This window comes from Panthera leo, chromosome B2 (genome assembly GCF_018350215.1).
Source record: "Panthera leo isolate Ple1 chromosome B2, P.leo_Ple1_pat1.1, whole genome shotgun sequence".
Classification (NCBI taxonomy): Eukaryota; Metazoa; Chordata; class Mammalia; order Carnivora; family Felidae; genus Panthera; species Panthera leo.
In genome coordinates this window covers 47,118,186-47,139,755 of record NC_056683.1, presented here as the reverse complement: position 1 = coordinate 47,139,755, position 21,570 = coordinate 47,118,186, and the positions used below count along the sequence as shown (strand labels likewise).

Sequence of the window (21,570 nt, the reverse complement as noted above, 5' to 3'; positions counted from 1 at the left end):
AGAACCCAGAAATGGACCCACAAATGTATGGCCAACTAATCTTTGACAAAGCAGGAAAGAATATCCAGTTGGAATAAAGACAGTCTCTTCAGCAAGTGCTGCTGGGAAACTGGACAGTGACATGCAGAAGAATGAACCTCAACCACTTTCTTATACCACACACAAAAATAAACTCAAAATGGATGAAGGACCTAAATGTAAGACAAGAAGCCATCAAAATCCTCGAGGAAAAGCAGGCAAAAACCTTTTTGATCTTGGTTGCAGCAACTTCTTACTCAACACATCTCCGGAAGCAAGGGAAACAAAAGCAAAGATGAACTATTGGGACCTCATCAAAATTAAAAGCTTCTGCACAGTGAAAGAAACAATCAACAAAACTAAAAGGCAATGGATAGAATGGGAGAAGATATTTTCAAACAACATATCAGATATCCAAAATCTATAAAGAACTTATCAAACTCAACACCCAAAAAGCAAATAATCCAATGAAATGGGCAAAAGACATGAATAGACATTTCTCCAAAGAAGACATCCAGATGGCCAATGGACACATGAAAAAATGCTCAACCTCACAACTCAGGCAACAACAGATGTTGGTGAGGATGCGGAGAAAGAGGATCTCTTTTGCATTGTTGGTGGGAATGCAAGCTGGTGCAGCCACTCTTGAAAACAGTCTGGAGGTTCCTCAAAACATTAAAAATAAAACTACCTTACGACCCAGCAATTGCACTACTAGGTATTTATCCAAGGGGTACAGGTATGCTGTTTTGAAGGGACACGTGCATCCCAATATTTATAGCAGCACTATCAACAGTAACCAAAGTATGTAAAGAGCCCAAATATCCATCGATGGATGAATGGATAAAGAAGATGTGGTGTATATATATACAATGAAGTATTACTTGGCAATCAAAAAAATGAAATCTTTCCATTTTCAACTACATGGATGCTAAGCAAAATTAGTCACTCAGAGAAAGACAAACATTATATGACTTCACTCATATGAACACTTTAAGACATAGAACAGATGAACATAAGGGAAAGGAAGCAAAAATAATATCAAAACAGGGAGGGGGACAAAACAGAAGAAACTGTTAAATATGGAGAACAAACAGAGGGTTACTGGAGAGGTTGTGGGAGGGCGGATGGGCTAATTGGGTAAGGGGCATTAAGGAATCTACTCCTGAAATCACTGTTGCACTATATGCTAACTAATTTGGTTGTAAATTAAAAAAATAAAAATAAATTTTAAAATTTTGAGCTTTGCACTAATAAAATTTATCTAATAAGCTGAATCTTCTGAATGTGTGTATTTTAAGGCAAATAAGCAGGTAGTTTGAAATTTTTTTGGTTATGATGAAATAACATATTATTTTATTTTAGAATAAAAAATACGCTTAAAGCTAATTATTTTAAGTTTTTGAAATAGCTTTAGAAAAACAACTCCTATATTATTAATAAGTTAAAAATAACTTGTTATTGTGAATTTAAACTCTCTAGCTTTTAATGTATTTTATTAAAATTTTAATTGATGTGTTCCTTTTTGCAACATTTTTTAAAAATATAAGTTTCAGAATACAATTTTCTTGTTACATAGGATAACAGTATCTACAGTTTGGACTGTTCAGGGAAAATGAAACAAAATCTAAGTAACACATCAATCCTTTTTTAGAATTATTTTAAACTGGTGATGAGTTATCTTATTTATTTAGTATTTACAATGTCTTTATTTATAATGTCTTATTAATCTCATTGTAATTAAAGTTGCTATCTTAGCCCTCACATCAAGAATTTGTCTTATAAGTGCTTTCCTCTATTGATGATTAAAACAAAAACAAAAACAGAGATCTGTAGGAATTCAGTGTGTGTGAGTTCTAAAAAAATTATCTGTTTGATATTTGGACAACTTGACCATTTAATTTGGGGCATATTTGTGTATGTCCTTTGTATGTTCTATTAAAAAAATTAGATTATAAAAACAAAATGCGAAATAGTAAACTTTACCTAATATTTATGTAATAGAATTATGTTAGAAGATAGATGAATAGATGGAGGAACAATAGGATAATATACAAAACAGTAAGAATATCTTTTAAAATCTATGTATTGGCTAATCTGTGCATGATGTAACCATGTGAATTACTTCAAACTAATTCTGCACTCTATACAAAGCTACATTGCATTGCACAGCCCCTACTTAACCTTTTAGAGTGATCCTAAGTGCTCTTGGACCTTTTTTAGAGTGAAAAAATAATAGTTTGCTGCTAGTATCAAAAGGAAATTTACTAATTCATAAATGTTTTTAAAATATTATTTAAAGGGGGATTGCTTTATTTTTAATTCATAAAAATTAGTGACTAAAGTAATTTGCATGACTAGGTTATTGGTCAGGTCAGCACCAAAAACTCTGCATAACATAGACATAGTGGAATAGATAGATGGATAGATAGATAGATAGATAGATAGATAGAGGTAGATATATAGATATATTTTTTAATGTTTATTTATTTATTTTGAGAGATAGAGAGATGGAGGGGGAGGGACAGAATGAGAGGGAGAAAGAATCCCAAGGAGGCTCGATGCTGCCAGCACAGAGCCTGACACGGGGCTCCCTCTCAAGCAAGAACCATGGGATCATGACCTGAGCCGAAATCATGAGTCGAATGCTTAACCAACCGAATCACCCAGGTACCCCTATATATTATATATTATATATTATATATTATATATTATATATTATATATTATATATTATATATTATATATTATATATATGAATATTACACATATATTATATATATTTATATAAATCATATTTATATATTTGTATAATATATAAATATTACATATATATTATATATCATATATATATCTATATATATATCTTTAATATACTCACCCTCATTTAAACTTAGGAACAAGCAAATTAACACCAAACAGATATTACACATCAATAACCTGGCAAAAATTAGACATAGTATCAAATGTAGGTGAAAGTCTGAAATGCTAGAAACACATATTTTGCTGCTATGAAAATTCTTATACTTTAATAGATCATTCAAAACTGTTTTTTTCCAGCAATTTCATTCTCTTTTCATATAGCAGCATAAACTGGTACAATCATTTTAGAAACAGTTTACCATTATTCTACTAAAGCTGAAGATTGGCATACCCTAAAACCCAGCCATTTCATTCATAGGTATGTACCCTAGACAAAAGGACCTAGAGAAATTCATGGACATATACATAATGTTCTTAGCAAGAGTATTAATAATAGCATCAAATTGTAAATAATCCAAACATCCATTAGCAGTAGAGTGAATACATAATTAGTGGTATGTTCACAAAATAGCATCCTATACTGTAATTGCATGAATATAAAGAAAAAGCAACACATAAAAATTATATACAGCATAACTTAATTTATATGAATTTCCAAAACAGGCAAAACTAAACTGTATCATTTAAATATGCATAAATAGCTGAGAAAACTAAAGAAAACCAAGGAGAGGATTGTTATGAAAGTAAATTTTATGATTACTTCTGAGTGAAGGGGATAGGTTATGACTGGGAAGGGGTACAAGGGAAGGCTTGTGAGGGTCCAGAAATGAACTTTCTTCAATTGAGTTTGGTTGAACAGTTGTTAACTTTACATCTGCTTGTTAAACTGTGCATGTTTTATATATTTATATTTATCTCAATAATCACACCCACCACATTCCACACTACACACACACACACACACACACACAGCATATGTTGATCTTGCCATAAAAATTTTAGCTGTTATCTTTGAATAATAATTCCTTTCCCCCATTTTTACACTTTACAAAATTTCATTGAAAAGCAAATATTACTTTTAATAATGGGAGTAAATATCTTCTCCCAATAACATAATGAACCCTGCAGAAAAATTCTGGCAGCTTATGTTTAGTGAATTTCTTTTGTGCAACACAGTATACTATACTCTTCACACACCTTAACTCATTTAAGATTAAAAACAACCCTACAATGTAGTTATTAACAGTCTCTTTACAGAGGCAAGTGTCAATGTGCACATAATTATTAATGTGAGAGCTAATCTGCCCAAGTCTGACTGGAACTTTCCCCACCATTCTATACAAATTCCAATAACGGAGAAAGTTTGTTAACTATCCATCTATTCACCTTCCCCTTATGATATTTTGTAAAATTTTCTTCATCTGATATTTAATTCATTCATTTATTCAATAAATATTTATTTAGTACCTATTACATTCCAAGTACAAGATATATGAAGGGGCAGGGAGGGGGAAGGAGCAGGGAATTTTGTTTTTAAAAGATACACAAGGGCACCTGGGTGGCTCAGTCAGTGAAGCATCCAACTTAGGCTCAGATCATGATCTTGTGGTCTGTGAGTGCAAGCCCCCCGTCGGGCTCTGTGATGACAGCTCAGAGCCTGGAGCTTGTTTCAGATTCTGTGTCTCCCTCTCTCTCTGCCCCTCCCCAGCTTGTGCTCTGTCTCTCTTGCTCTCAAAAATAAATAAAACATTAAAAAAATGAATAAAAATAAAAAAATTTAAAAAGATACACAAAAATGAAAAGAAATGGCAAAGTCTAAGCTTACGTTTTAGTGGGGGAGACAGACAAATAATTTCAGATACTAATCAGTTCCATGAAGAAAAAGAAACAATTGGACAGTGATTGGGGATAGTAGAAACATTTGGGCTGAGTTTTGAATGCTAAATAAGCCATGCAAACTAATGGAAGGGGTTCCAGACAGTGGCAGTTATAAACATCAAAGCCCTGAAAGGGGAATGAGCCTTCGTACATTCAATGAATAGAAGTAGAAGTAGAAGGCTACTCTATCTGTAGTACGGTGAGCAAAGAGGACAGAAGGTATATCTTACAGAGCCAGGTCAGTCCAAGAAAAGAATTTAGAGTTCATTTTTGATACAATGGGAAGTTACTGGAGGTTTTTAAGCAAGGGAATGTCACAGTACAATTTATCTTAAAAACAAACAAACAAACAAAAAACTTAGACCTATGTCAAGAAACAACTTTGAGGGAGAGGGGGTTGAGTTGAGAAACAGCAAAAGTAGAGGTGGGAAGACATTAGTTTTTAGTAAGAAATCTAGGGAGGAAATGAAGAAGCTTAAACTAGAGTGGTAGCAATCAAAATGGAGAGAAGGGTTCAGCTTCCCAGTATTTTCTGCGGATGGATAAGATCAACTGAGTGTATATTTCTTCATTAAACAACTCTTCATTGCATGCTGTAATACATCAGGCCCCCTTCTAAGTGCTGGGGACATAGAACTGAACAGGACAGGTAGGATCCCTGAACTCAAGGAGATTATCTACTACATACTGCAATGGGGGAAACAGACTTTACTAGGTAAATAAAAATATCTTATAATGTCAGCTAATAAGTGTTATGAAAAAATAAAGGCAAGAGTGATAGAAGTGGGGTAACATTTTAGATAAATCAAGGAAAGACTTTACATAGCATGTGACACTTAAGCAAAGACTCCAAGTGAAGCACAAGGCACACAAATTTTGGGAGTAAAGGACTCTAGAGGACGGAACAGAAAAAAAAAAAAGACCTTGAGGTGGGAATGCCAAAGAGGATTCTTGGGGTTTTGGCTCAAGGAACTGGAGAACTGAATGTAAAGTTTACTGGGATGGGAGAAACTAGGGAGGAACAGGTTGGAGGACAGGGACCAAAAGTTAGTTTTTGAGAATTTATTGACTCAATTCTTAGGAGCCTGTATTGGTACAAATTTATTTCTCCTATGGGTATACTGCAGTAATACAATTTACCAGTATACACTAAGTGATAAACTCTAACCATAAAATTTCGTATGTTCTTAGCTTCAGACCAAGATGATTAATTTTATAAATTACAAAGAAAAAGGAATACAGGCCTCAACTTAATACATTAAAAAAATAAATTTTATCACAAGAACAAAGTCTTAGTAAATCTGATAGCAAACGAACTAGGAATCAGATCCTTTTCTATCATGGTTTCTTACTTCTCCCTCTTTTATTCCCTACCACCTAGAAGCTTGGTCACCAGTAAGTCCACAGAGTTAGCTATTCATTTTTGAAATAGAATTTATTTGTGTAATAAAGAATTAAAATATGGCTGTGAACGTAGAAAATAATATAGAATAAAATTTAAAATGTGCAATAGTAATTTTAGAGTAAAGGTAGTTAAGCACAGTTAAGCACTAGGGTTTTATGCTCAACTTCTACTTGAAAGATCAATCGTTATTTTATATATTATTAACTATAATGGAAAAAAATGTACTTACTTGCAATTTTAATTAGCAGTTATAATTCAAAACAGGTTTATTTATATACTGTGTCAGGCCCTTGCAAAAACAAGTACAAATCTTGAAGATACATTTTTTGAAGTTGGCTTCACATAATAGACTGATATATCTACTTTCCAAAAGTCATAAAAATTGCTTTTCTTACTAATCTACCCATATAATTAAATCAACATGGAGGAAACATGTATTTTCTGTATGAAACCAAAATGATGGTTGATTTTTTTTCATTAAATTTTTCATTACATTGGTATAAAAGCTGGTAAGCTCATGTATTCCCCAGAGCTTGGTTTCCATCACATAGGTCTTCAGATACCAAACACAAAATGAAGAAACATCTAATGAATTCTATCCATCCCTCCCCAAAAGCTTTACTTACAATGAAGATATAGGTATTGTTTATATGAAGAACATACAAAAAGAATCGGAAAATGTTTGGCTAGAAGGAAGATAACTCTTCAGAGACTAGTGTTTGCAGTTTGCAGAACAAGATAATTTTCTCTAGGAAGAATAATGTCAATACAGCAGCACTATATTCACCAGGAATCCAATGGATCTCTCATGTGGCAGGAAACCAGGCCTTCTGGCTGCTCACAACATCATTCAGCTTCCCTTTACTCTTCAGGAAGTGTCTCTTAAATGCCAATCCATCACCCTTAGAAAGCTGAAAGTCAACCAAGAACTTCTCAACCATTTGTACCAAATTCACTTTGAAAATCAATTTATTGTTTCTCCTATCAGTTGATACAGTAACCTGACTCATACAACTCTTTTTCTACTGATAGTCTAACTTCTCACAAGTTTCTTTCAGGGGGTCTGGGGGGATCCTGGGGTGCCAAGTAACTATTTAGAAGCATACGATCAGAACATGTGGATGAGGAAAAACTGATCTCTTGTACCAGTTTATCAATATTATGAAGGGCCAGTGTCCCATACGAAAAGACCTGTCCATGATTCTTGCTGGGAGCTAGAGTACTTCATATTTTCTTCACTAGAAGCACTGCTTACCACAGAGAAGTCCAAACTGGATTGAATGTGTTTAGAAAATCCACTAGGAGACTTATGTACACCATCTGAAGTGACTCAGGGCCTTTTTACCCATTTCTTGAGTGGTTTGTTATACCATCTATCTTTTTTGATGTCTGGGGTAGTAATTCTTACTGATGGATTCTCAACTAGGACTTTATGCAGCCAGGCTGGATAAACAGAATCAATTTTTTCCAAGAGTTGAGGTATGTATTTTTCTTTCTTTCCAATCAGACTATTCCTGACAACCATCACTGGGCTGGTCCCATGGCAACATTGCCATAAGTACTATTCCATAGGACCAAACATCAATGAGTCCTGCATGAAATCCTTTTCTCTTTAGAAGTTCTGGAGCAATGTAAGGTAAACACATCTTGTTCAATAAACACTCATGCCATTGTGCCAAAACACTGTTGCCAAGCCAAAGTCAGAGATTTTGAGGTAATCCCTTTCATCCAAAAGGATATTTTCTGGCTTAATATCCCTGTGAGTTATCCCAATACCATGCAAATAAACCACCCTGCCATAATTTCATGGAAGAACCTCTGAGCATCTTCTTCAGGCATGCCGATGTCTGGCTCTATGCTGTCAAAAAGTTCTCCACCACTACAGTACTCCAATAATAGATACTGAATATTGCCTTCTCTCCTGTGACAGTAGAATTTCACTACACTCTCATAATTTAACACGCTATTGATACAGATCGTTTTCTTAACATTTTCTAGACAGTCTATGACATGCTTCATGTCTACAATCCTGACTGCAACTACTCCTTTAATTCTTCTCTTCACAGCAAGTTGAACTTCTCCATAGACACCTTCTCCCAAGTCTGCACCAAGCCCCAGTCTTCCACAAAGGGCACTTCCATTACTTCATGGTGGACCATGCAGGCCATTCTTTGCCCGCCACCACAAGAATTCCAAATCTGGAATGTATATTCTAAGGTCAACAGAAAGGTAAAGTTAAGCTAAACTCCTCCACATTTTTCAAAAGTTTCTACTAGAGATATTAATGGATTATACCCATAATATGCATCAATTTTTATAGGATTTTTTTAATATCTCCAAAAGTTAATAATCGGTAATGAGATCTCTTCGCCCTAGAGTTCAATCAGCACTATGGGGAAAAGCAGTCATGCTAGCAGCAATTTAAGGACTTGCTAGAAAAATAGAGGATATTTGCATAAGGAAAACCAAGAAAACCTGCCCAAGAAAAGCAGGAAGATGTAAAGGTTTGTAAACACACATGAAAACTGGATTTTGTTAAGAAGACATTTCAGATTGACCTATAAGTGGGGTGATATATGCCATCAGGATTTTTAATTTTGGGAGAAAATATCCTCAGGGCTTGATCTCATTACATGAAGGAAAACAGGAGAGACAAAAAGCCCTTGTGATTTAGCTCAATGCAACATACACCGCAAGTTGTCCTTACAGAAAGATGCCAATACAGAACAGCATATTTCATCTTTTGGTCTTCAATACCTAAGAGTTACAACTAATATCTCTTACTACTCTGAACAATCAGAACCTATTTATCACTTTAATGACTGATGTTTATCAGTTATTTTATTGATCCAGGCAGCCTTTCACAGTAGGAGTTATTCCTGTTACACAGATGACTCATGCAAGAATTGACACTTTCATGTAATTTTCCAAATGAATGCAAAGCAACAAATTCAGGTCGCATAATTATAAAACATTTCCAAAAATAAATCCTGCACTGGTGAAGTGGTTTTGACAGAGAAGGTCATGTTTCATTATGGAGGGAAGTTTAGAAAGTAAATTTGGGAATGGGACAAAGAAATACTGTGTGAGAATGAAGGAACAAAAGTGACAGGCATCCCCTGTGAGTCTCTTACACACTCTGGCTAGACTTTTCTCCTGTAAAAACAACTATTAACTTTGTCTCTAAAAATACAAACTCCTTGCTACGCACTGTTAACATCTTCCACATATAAAACATGGAAAATTCAAGTGTTTCAAAGTGTAGGCTAATGAAGCATGATAACCTTGGAATGGATATCAATGGCTCGCTAAACCTCATCTAAGATGTACTGTTTTATAAGTCGCTAAAAAGAAAACAAAACAAAAAGAAAACAACCATGAACCATACTGGTTCAATGCTAGAACCATACTGGTTTAGAAATAGTTAAATGTTAAAAAATAAAATGTGTCCAAATATTAAATACAACGAACTCTGTACTTTCTGACTCAAAATTTCCATTTATTCATAGCAGCTATTTATATTTACAATATTTTATTTTCCTTAAAAGCAAATCAACTTAAGACAATGATAGTTCAGTCTTCACCCTGCACTGCTTCCCTCTCTTTCAACCACTCCAGAAATAGGAGTCAAGCTTTCTGTTCCATACTTTTCCAGTGCAATTTTTCTTTGAGTTCCAGTTATAAATTCATTAGGCCTAAGTAAATAGACTGGATCCACTCCTTGCTTCTGAAACTTACATTTAAAGAGCACCAACTATATATCTTTCTCATAAAAACACAAACAACTATATTCAACTATGCAAGTCTTCCATATTTGCCCTTGGGATTTAAGTGTAGTTCTAGAAAATTACATAGCTGCACATACAAGTACTACTGTAAATTCTAAAATGGATTCCAAGCAATTTCAACTTAAATTTTTTTTGACAATACTCTTTTTATGGTCTTGTTCTTCACATGTAAATATAAATATTTAATGACTTCAGGAGAATTACTAATAATCAAAATAAACATTAATAAGTTGTTTTGTTTTTTTTGAATTTTGTAATTTTTCAAATAAACAATAAAATTGAAGAATTTCACAGAAAATGCCTGTATACACACCACCTAGATTTTATCATTGACATTTTACTACATGTTTTATCATTTATCCATCCACTTAGCCATCCTTCTACCCATGCATTACTCCAAGTTACTTTTGATGAATTTCAAAGTATTTTGCAGATTTTTGAGGATTTTTACAAACATATATGTGTAACTCAAACAATTATTAACATATAGAAATGTATTATCATTCCAGAAATTTCCTCATGTCTCCACTAAGTCCTCCTACTTCTACCCCAGAAGTAGTCACTCTTCTAATTTTTTGTTCATTATAATTTTTCTCTTTTATTTCATATAAATGAAATCATGCAATATGCACTCATTTACAGAAGAATTCTTTAACACCACAATGCTTTTTGAGTTAAAGTCATATTATTGTATTAACGGAGTTTATAAATATTATTTCTCTAAGTAGCATTCCAACTTATGACTATACCTGGAATATTTCACATTTTTTGGCTACTATGAACAAAGCTGCTATGAACATTCCCATACACCCCTTTTTGTCATCATATATTTTCAGTTATCTTGGATAAATATCTAAAATTATAACTGATGGGTCACAGGATTGATGTAGGATTTTTATAAATAACTGCCAGATCTTCTTTCAAAATGGTTGTATTCCACTAAGAATGTGAGAATCAGTTTCTCCACAATCTCACCAATGTTTGATGCTAATAATTTTTTTGATTTTACCATTATTGTATGTAATAGTTTCTTATTGTGGTTTTAATTTTCATTTTCTTGATGGTTATTGAAATTAAGCACTTTCTCATGTCCTGACCAGATACATATATTACACACACACATACGCACATGCGCGCACACACACACACACATCTTATTTGGGAAATGTCTGTTCAAATTTTTGCCTGTTTTTAAAGTTGGGATGTTTGTCTTTTATTTTTAAATTTTAAATGTATTTTATGTATCTTGGATAACACTGTCATTAGATTCATGTTTTATGAGTGTGTTTCTCCCAGTGTATGCTTGCCTATTCATTTTCTTTTTTTTTTTTTTTTTTAAATTTTTTTTTCAACGTTTTTTATTTATTTTTGGGACAGAGAGAGACAGAGCATGAACGGGGGAGGGGCAGAGAGAGAGGGAGACACAGAATCGGAAACAGGCTCCAGGCTCCGAGCCATCAGCCCAGAGCCCGACGCGGGGCTCGAACTCACGGACCGCGAGATCGTGACCTGGCTGAAGTCAGACGCTTAACCGACTGCGCCACCCAGGCGCCCCACCTATTCATTTTCTTGATGGTGAGTTTGATTTAGAATGTTTCTATTTTTTCCAAATTTTTTATGGCAAAATACATATAATGTAAAATTTACCATCTGAATAATTTTTAAGTGTACAGTTCAAATGATATTAAAATACATCCATCATTGTTGTATGACCTCCACCACCATCCATCTCCAGAACTCTTTTGTCTTGTAAAACTGAAACTTTGTACTCAGTAAACAATAATTCTCCATGCCTACCTTCTTTCAATCTTTGGCAACCACCATTCTATCCTCTGTCTTTCTGATTCTGACTACACTAAGCACCTCATATGAGTGAAACTATAAAATATTTGTCTTTTTATGACTCACTTTTTCACTTGGCAGAAAGTCCTCAAGTTTCATCCATGTTGTAGCTTGTGCAAGAATTTCATTTCTTTTTATTCCATTATATGTATATAACACATTGTATTAATCCACTTATCTGTCAATAGACATTTAGGTTGCTTCTATATTTTATTTTTTTTAATTTTTTTTAACGTTTATTCATTTTTGAGACAGAGAGAGACAGAGCATGAATGGGGAAGGGGCAGAGAGAGAGGGAGACACAGAATCAGAAGCAGGCTCCAGGCTCCGAGACATCAGCCCAGAGCCCAGACGCGGGGCTTGAACTCACGGACCACAAGATCGTGACCTGAGTCGAAGTCAGATGCTTAACCGACTGAGCCACCCAGACGCCCCTATATTTTAGCTATTGTGAATAATGCTACTATGAAAATAGATGTACAAATATCTCTTTGAGATGCCATTTTCAATTATCTTGGATAAGTACCCAGAAGAGGAATTACTAGATCATATAGTAATTATATGTTTAATTTTTAGAGGAAGCATCATACTATTTTGCACAGCAGGTATGTCTTTTATATTCCCACCAACAGTGTGTAAAACTTCCACTGACTCTACATTGTTGCCAACACTTCTCCTTCCCAGCCTCTCTTTCTTTCCTCCCTCCGTCCCTTCCTTTCTCCCTCCATCCCCTTCTCTTCTTTTCTTCCTTCCTTCCTTCCTTCCTCCCTCCCTCCCTCTCTTGCTTTCTTTCTTTTCTTTCTTTTCTCGTTTCTTTTCTTTTTTCTTTTCTCCATGAGGAGTAGCCCTCTTCATGGGCTCAGGTGCTATCTCACTTTAGTTTTGACTTACATTTTCCTAATGATTAATGATATTGAGCACCTTTTTAGGTGCTTATTAACAAAGTGGCTATTTAAGTCGTTTGACTATTTTTATAAAGTTGTTTTTCTGTTGTTGAGTTTTAGGAGTTCTATGTATATTCTGGATGCTTACCTCTTATTGGATACACAATTTGCGAATACTATCTATTTTGTGGGTTGCCTCTTTACTATGTTACTGTGTGATAGTGTTTTTTGATGCAAAACTCCTTTAATTTTCATGAAGTCTACTTTATTTTTTTTCTTTTGTTGCCTATGACTTCAGTGTCCTATCCAAGGAATTATTGCCAATGTAATATCATGATGCTTTTGCCCTATTTTTTTTCCCTGTTTTATGGTTTAAAATTTTACATTTAGATCTTTGACTTGTTTTGAGGTATTTTTTGTATATGGTATTAGATAAGTGTATAACTTGATTCTCCTACAGGTGAATATTCAATTTTCCCAGTACCGTTTGTTGAAAAGACTGTATTTTCCACATTTAATGGTCTTGATACTCTTGTTAAAAATGATTTGACCATATATGTGAGGATTTATTTCTGGGCTCTTTATTCTAGTCCATTGACCAGTATGTGTGTTTTTATGCCAATTCCACAGTGTTTAGGCAACGATAGCTTTGTGGTAAATTTGAAAGGAAGTCCAATTCCTGCAGCATCATTCTTTTCCAAAATTGTTCTGGTTGTCTGGGGTCTCTTTCAATCCCATATGAATTTAAGGATAGTTTTTTTTCTATTTTTACAAAAATATCATTGAGAACGTGATAGGGATTGCTTTGAATATGTAGATAACTTTGGGTAGCATTGACATTTTAATGATACTAAGATTTGTAATCTAAGAACACATGATATATTTCCATTTACATTATTTATGTTTCTTAAATTTTTTTAATGTTTATTCATTTTTGAGAGAGAGAGAGAGAGAGTTAGCAGGGGAGGGACAGAGAGAGAGAGGGAGACACAGAATCCAAAGCAGGCTCCAGGCTCCAAGCTGTCAGCTCAGAGCCCAAGGCGGGGCTCAAACCCATGAACCGGAGATCATGACCTGAGCCGAAGTCAGATGCCCAACTGACTAAGCCACCCAGGTGCCCCTATTTATGTCTTTTTAAATTTCTTTCAGCGATGTTTTTTAAAGGTTTACCTATTTTTGAGAGAGAGAGAGCGTGAAAGTGGGGAAGTGCAGAGAGAGAGGGGGGCAGAAGATCTGAAGTGGGCTCTGTGCTGACAGCAGCAAGCCTGACTCAGGACTTGAACTCAAAAACCATGAGATCATGACCTGAGCCAAAGTCAGACGCTCAACTGACTGAGCCACCCAGGTGCCCCTGATAGTTTTTATTGTACAAGTCTTTTACCTCCTTGGTTAATTCTCAAGTATTTTATTCTTGCTATTATAAATGCAGTTGTTTTGCAATTTCTTTTTCAGATTGTTTATTATTAATGTATAAAAGTGCAACAGATTTTTAAGTGTTGACTCTGTATCCTGCTACTTTTTCTGGATTCATTTGTTCGTTCTAATAGATTTTTTTGGTGGAGTAGTGTTTTCTACATACAAAATGACACCATCTGGGGGCACCTGTGTGGCTCAGTCAGTTGAGCATCTGGCTTTGACTCAGATCATGATCTCATGGCTCATGAGTTCAAGACCCACGTCGGGCTCTGTGCTGACAGCTCAGAGCCTGGAACCTGCTTCAGATTCTGTATCTCCCTCTCTCTCTCTCTGCCCTCCCCCAACTACCCCCCCCCATCAAAATATAAACATTTTAAAAAAATGACACCATCTGTAAACAGAGAGCATTATTCTTTGTCCTTTCCTATTTAGATAACTTTTATTTCTTTTTATTGCCTAAATTCTCTAGCTGGAACTTCCAGTGCTATAATAATCTTTGCCTTATTACTGATAATAGAGAGATGTTCCTGAGAAAAGAGAAAATATTCCTGATAATAGAGAGATGTTCTTGATAATAGAGAGATGTTCCTGATAATAGAGAAAAAGCAATCAGTCTTTCATTATGGAGTATGATGTTTGCCATGGATTTTTCACATATTGCTTTTATTATGTCAGGTAGTTTTCCTTCTATTCCTAGTTTGTTGACTGTTTTTATCATGAAAAGGTGATGGATTTTGTCAAATGTTTTTTTCTGCATCAACTTAGATGATGTGTTTTCTTTTCCTTGATTCTGCTAATGTGGTGTATTACATTGATTAATATTCATATATTGAACCATTCTTGCATTCCAGGAATAAATCCCACTTGGCCATGCTGTATAGTTCTTTTAATATGCTGCTTAATTCTGTTTGCTAGTAGTTGGTTGAGGAGTGTTGCTTCAATGTTCATAAGAGATGTTGATCATCAGGGGTTTTTTTGTTGTTGTTTTTTTCTTAAGTTGCCTATGTCTGGTTTTGATATTAGAGTAATTCTGAGACCACAGAATGAGCTAGGATGTTCTTCCTCCTCTTCATTTTTCTTAAAAAGTTAAAGAAGAATTGGTGTTTAGTTGCTTGTAAATGTTTGATAGAATTCATCTGTGAAGCCATCAGGTCTAGGGCTTTTCTTTGTAAAGAAATTTTTGATTATTGATTCTAGCAACTTACTAGTTATAAATCTATTCAGATCTTTTATTTCTTCATGATTCTGTCTTGGCAGCATATGTGTTTCTAGGAATTTGTCCATTTAACATAGCATATCTGATTTGTTGATAGGAAATTATTTATAGTACTTCCTTATAATCATTGTTCTTTCTGTAAAATCAATAGTAATGTCTCTACTTTCATTTCTGATTTTAGTAATTTGGATTTTTTTTCTTAGTCCATTTTTTTAAGTTTATTCATTTATTTTGGGGGGAAAGGGAAGAGAGAGAGGGAGAGAGAGAATCCCAAGCAGGCTGCACACTGTCAGCACAATGCCTGACATAGGGCTTGAGCCCATGAACTGTGAGATCATGACCTGAGCAGAAATCAAGTCAGACACTTAACTGACTAGCCACCCAAATGCTCCCCCAGTTTTTATTTTATCGATTTTTTCTATTGTTTTTCTATTTCCAACTTCATTTACCTCTGTCCTAATCTTTATTATTTCTTTTCTTCTGCAACATATGAGTTTGCTTTTTTTTCTAGTTTCTTAAGTTGTAATCTTAGGTTGTTAATTTGAAATCTTATTATTTAACTTAAGCATTATAGCAAGAAAGTTCCACTTTAGAATTGCATTTTTTGTGTGTTCCATACATTTAATTATATTGTTTTTATTTTCATTCTTCTCTAAGCAATTTCTAATTTCTCTGTGATTTCTTCTTTTTTTAATTGGTTGTTTAAAGGTGTGTTAATGTCCACAAATTTATGAGTTTCCCAGTTTTTCTTTTGTTATTGATTTCTATCTTCATCTAGTTATGACCACAGAAGAACTTTATATATACTTTTTAAATCTATTCAGACTTAATTTGTGGCTTAATATGTGGTCTATCATGGAAAATGTCCTACTGCACTTGAGAAGAATGTGTACATTCTTGTTGAGTAGGATGTTCTATGTATGTCTTTTAGATATAATTGGTTTATTGGATTGTCTTCTCTTTCCTTACTTATCTTCTATCTGGTTGTTCTATTCATTATTGAGAATGGGTTATTGAAATCTCTAGCTGTTGTTGGGGAACTGTCTAAACTGTCCCTTTAATGATGCCAGTTTTAGCTTCATATATTTTGATGATCTGTTAAATGTGCAAATGCTGATAATTTTTAGATTTTCTTGCTGTATTAAGCCTTTTTAAAAAGTTTTTTTTATTTATTTTGACAGAGAAAGAGAGGGAACATGTATGCACATGCATGTGAATGGGAGAGGGGCAAAGAGAGAGAGTGAGAATCCCAATCAGTCTCTGTGGGCTGTCAGCTTAGAGCCCAATGCATGCAGGGCTTGAACTCATGAACCGTGAGATCATGACCTGAGCCAAAACTAAGAGTTGGAGCTTAACTGACTGAGCCACCCAGGTCCCCCTGTATTAAGCCCCTTTTATTAATATATACTGTCTTTCTTTGTTGTTTTAATCCTTTTGCATTTAAAGTCATTTTTTTTCCTAATTTTAGTATAGCTACTCCTGTTCTTTTTTGGTTACTATTTGCACGGAATATCTTTTTCCATCCTTCCACTTTCGATCAATTTTGCCTTTGGATCTAAGCTGAGTCTTTTGTAGACTGCATACAGTTGGATCATATTTAAAATATTTTAATGTTTATCCATTTTTGAAAGAGGACAGACAAAAGTGTGGGCAATGAGGGACAGAAAAAGAGGGAGACACAGAAACCAAAGTAGGCTCCAGGTTCCAAGCTGTCAGCACAGGTACCGAAGTGGGGCTCAAACTCATAAACTGCGGGATCATGATCTGAGCCAAAGTCGGTCAGTCACTTAATCAACTGAGCTACCCAGGTGCCTCTGGATCATATTTTTAAATTCATTCTGCCAATCTCTGTCTTTTAATTAGAGAGTTAAACCCATTTACAGTTAAGTAAGTACTGATAAGGAGGAAGTACTTCTGTCATTTGGCTGTTTTCTATATGCCTTATAACTTGTTTGCCCCTTATTTCCTGCATTACTGATTGTTTTTTTCTTTTGTCTTTATTTAACTTTTGTAGTGAAATTTGGTTTTCATTTACTTTTGTGTATATTCTATAACTATTTTTGTTGGTAGTTAGCAACTGAAGTTATAACAGTCTAATTTGAATTTATACCAGCGTAACATCAATAACATACAAAAACACTGCCATTTTATAGCTCTGTCTCTCCTACTTTCAGTTATCACAAGACATAAACTATTAACTTTTTCAAGTGCACTAGTATCTTATATGATATAGAAAACAAAGTGTATAGAGATATAAACCATAGTAACAGTAACAGTAGCTATGAGTTTAGTTATGGAATTTAATATAAGGCATTTGTCTTGGATTATCCATGCAAGCCCAACTTAATCAATGAGTTCTAGCCCACTGTATTTTTTTCTGGCTAAAAGTAGAAGAGACATACAACAGAAGTGAAAATCAGAGATTCCAAGAGTAAAAAGATAAACAAATTTATCAACGGAAGATTACATTTGTGTATGGTTCTTTTTGTCTTCAGCTTTATCAGTTAGAAACCTTTCTTCCAAAGTTACTTAAGTGATCTTTTTTATCCCCAACATTTTTAATGGTATTTGTCATCTATTGTAATAGTTTGGCTTATTTGTCAGTCTGCATTCCAACCTGAGATTTCTCAACATCCTAGTCCATTTTATTTTATTTACATTCACTAAAGTTCAGTCTCTATAATATATAATTCTATGGATTTTGACTTGTACTCAATACTGTAGTGCTATATAGAAAAGTTTTATCATACTAAAAATCTCAACTAATAATAGTTGACCTCCTCCATCTTCCTTTAAGGCCTGACAACTACTGATATGCTTTCTATCCCTTTGTTTCATCTTTCTTCAAATGTCATGTGAATGGAATTTTACGAGGTCTACATACTTTTATGTCTGGCTTCTTTAGTTAGTAAAATACATTCAACTTGTATTCAGGATTTTGTGTAAGTAAATAGCATATTCCTTTTATTTGAGAATATTTCATTGCATGGATATATCTACAGTTTTATAGATGCGACCAATTGAAAAGCACTCAGTTTTTGGCAATTATGAATGAAGTTGATCTAAACATTTGCATACACAAGTTTGAAAGAGTATAGGTTTTCTGTGTACTTGAACAAAAACCTACGAGTAGAATTGATGGCTTGTATTGTAAGTCTATGTTTATAAGAAACTGCCAAATTGTTTTCCAAAACAATGCTGTAGCATACCTCATTCTTCTTGGCAATAAATGAGTTTCTATTGCTATGCATCTTTGACAGCATGTATTATTGTCATAGTTTGGAATTTTAGCCATTGTAAGAGTATAATTTTATCATTGTAGTATATACCTAGGAGTGTAATTGCTGGGTTTTATGGTAACTCCATGTTTAATATTTTGAGGAAGTGTCAAACCTTTTTCCTAAAGTGGCTGCAGCATTTTGTATTCTTACCAGCAATATGTGAGGATTCCAATATCTCCACATCCCTGTCAACACTTGTTATTGTCTGCCTTGTTTTAAATTATAGCCATCCTACTGGATTATGCCTCAAACATATTTTTGTCAATAATATATGCTACGTTCAACTTATGGAAACTGCCATATCAACTAATTACAAAGCCAGTTTTTATTATTAAGCCAATCAGCCATATATTCTTTCCCCCAAAATTAAATCTCTTACTCATTTTCAATTCATATAGACATTTTCATCCTCATGAAAATCATTCCTCTTTTCAGCTCAATTTCTGATTCATACAGGTAATGAATCAAAAAGCCCCCCCCCAAAAAAAAGAGGGCTTATCATAACTTTGTCATCTGAAAGAAAAGTCACTATCACCTGCAGTGTTTAACTGTTACCCTCTTTGTCTCATGGGATTATCCTAAAGAAGCCACCAAGCATTCTCTCACAGTTGTTTGAGAACAGAATAAGCAAGGTAATAAAAACAAATCATTCCCGCTTACCCTAGAATATACCTAAAGCCAATGGCTAACAACAAGCTAGACTGTTAACGGAAATATGTATCAAGGAAAAACAGAAGCATAATATGTTGCCTTGAATAAATAAGGATTTATAGACCCATCATTTCAACCCATCTCTTTATTTGGTACTGCAGTTTTTATATCTCAATATAATTAAGATTTGACATGGTCGAGGGTTTTTTCGTTGTTGTTTTGTTTTGTTTTTAAAAGAGCAAGAGTCAAAAGAGATGTGGAAAAAGAACGTGCAAGAGCCTTAGCAGAACTATTCTTATTCCAAGGTTTCTTCACTGCCCCAGCTCTCACTGCAAGCCAGCTACCAGTCACTACTCGGGGTTCGTGTTCAGCACCGGCAGTTTGACGCTTTACGGCAACACATTCCAAATCAAGATTGACAGCACCGTTAACCAATTGCAGAGCCAAGTTTCCCTCTCCCTAGTTCAATCACGCCTGCCCTGTGGGGGACTTAGTGATGAAAAGGAAGGGGCGGGCCAAGAGGAAAGCCGTTGGAAAGCATCACCCATCCAGCCTGCCGAGAGCAGTAAAGTGGTTCTTCAGCACTGGGATCCAGGTGTCCGCTTCTGTCTTTGTATTATCAAGATGTCTCTTTCTAAGAAGTTAACTTTGGACAAACTGGATGTTAAAGGGAAGAGAGTCATCATGAGAGTAGACTTCAATGTTCCCATGAAGAAGAACCGGATTACAAACAACCAGAGAATCAAAGCTTCCATCCCAAGCATCAAGTACTGCCTAGATAATGGAGCCAGGTCAGTAGTTCTTATGAGTCATTTAGGTCGACCTGATGGTGTTCCCATGCCTGATAAATACTCTTTAGAGCCAGTTGCTGCTGAGCTCAAATCCTTGCTGGGCAAGGATGTTCTGTTTCTAAAGGACTGTGTGGGCCCAGAAGTGGAGAAAGCCTGTGCCAACCCGGCTGCTGGTTCAGTCATCCTACTGGAGAACCTGCGCTTTCATGTGGAGGAAGAAGGAAAAGGCCAAGATCCTTCTGGAAATAAGCTTATAGCTGAACCAGGTAAAATAGAAGCCTTTCGAGCATCACTCTCCAAACTAGGGGATGTATATGTCAATGATGCTTTTGGCACTGCTCACCGGGCCCACAGTTCGATGGTGGGAGTGAATCTTCCCCAGAAGGCATCTGGATTCCTGATGAAAAAGGAGCTAGAGTACTTTGCCAGAGCCTTAGAAAACCCAGAGAGACCCTTTCTGGCTATACTTGGTGGAGCCAAAGTGGCAGACAAAATCCAACTGATCAAAAATATGCTGGATAAGGTCAATGAGATGATAATTGGTGGTGGAATGGCTTATACCTTCCTTAAGGTACTCAACAACATGGAGATTGGTGCGTCCCTCTTTGATGAAGAGGGGGCCAAGATTGTCAAAGATATCATGGCTAAAGCTAGTAAGAATGGTGTGAACATTACCTTTCCTACTGACTTTGTCACTGCTGACAAGTTTGAGGAGAATGCTAAGGTTGGCCAAGCCACTGTAAAATCAGGCATACCTGCTGGCTGGATGGGTTTGGACTGTGGTCCTGAGACCAACAAGAAGTATGCTCAAGTTGTGGCTCACGCTAAGGTAATTGTGTGGAATGGACCTGTAGGGGTATTTGAATGGGACGCCTTTGCTAATGGAACAAAAGCCCTCATGGATGAAATTGTGAAGGCCACTTCCAGGGGCTGTATCACCATTATAGGAGGTGGAGACACTGCTACTTGCTGTGCCAAGTGGAACACTGAAGATAAAATGAGCCACGTGAGCACTGGAGGAGGTGCTAGTCTGGAACTTCTGGAAGGTAAAGTCCTTCCTGGCGTGGAAGCTCTCAGCAATCTATAGTTGACAATATTCCTGTCTACTATTTCCTGTCCATAGGCTTTAATTCAACTTAGTGCTTTACATTTCAACTTGACTTTTGTTAGTTAGCCCCAGATCAAGACCTATGCAATGACTAAGAGATTGGCTATCAGGAACTCTTAACATTAGTACAGCAATGCAACCCAGTTTGGCCATGCATTTGCCTGCTCTCTTCAAGATCTCATTTGAACTTTACCATTGTGATACACAGGAAGGACATAATCTTGCATTGCATATTAAAGTGAGTTGAATAAACTTAATCTCTCTCTCTCTCTTTTTTAATTTTACTACAGCTTTGTTACTGTTTCACTACTTGAAACATGGAAAACAAGAGAAAACCCAAACTGTTGAAGGTTGGGGTAGAAGCTAACAAACTTTTAAACAATAAAATAAATCAAGAAAAATAATTGTGTTTAAGAATTCATGGGTAACAAAGCTCAGCTAAAAGGAAATTTCTTACTAAATAAGAAAGAAGAGAAATAAAATATATTTATTGAATTCAAGAAGTTAAAAAAGGGAAAGAAATGAAACCC

At 35.2% G+C, this 21,570-nt stretch overlaps 1 protein-coding gene and 1 pseudogene across 1 annotated transcript; one reads left to right on the top strand and one right to left on the bottom strand.

The window, feature by feature from the left end:
• Positions 1–6,850: 6,850 nt before the first annotated feature.
• On the bottom strand, positions 6,851–8,204 carry LOC122220008 (annotated as a pseudogene).
• An 11,443-nt stretch (positions 8,205–19,647) lies between these two features.
• Positions 19,648–21,297, top strand: PGK2 (phosphoglycerate kinase 2). The gene has a single exon (XM_042939023.1). It carries the CDS (start codon positions 19,766–19,768, stop codon positions 21,017–21,019), a length of 1,254 nt encoding a protein of 417 aa, XP_042794957.1. The 5' UTR covers positions 19,648–19,765; the 3' UTR covers positions 21,020–21,297.
• The last annotated feature ends 273 nt before the right edge of the window (positions 21,298–21,570 follow it).

Excerpts from the sequence above, each read along its gene's own strand:
- PGK2 (XM_042939023.1), top strand. The coding sequence starts at position 19,766 with ATGTCTCTTTCTAAGAAGTTAACTTTGGACAAACTGGATGTTAAAGGG.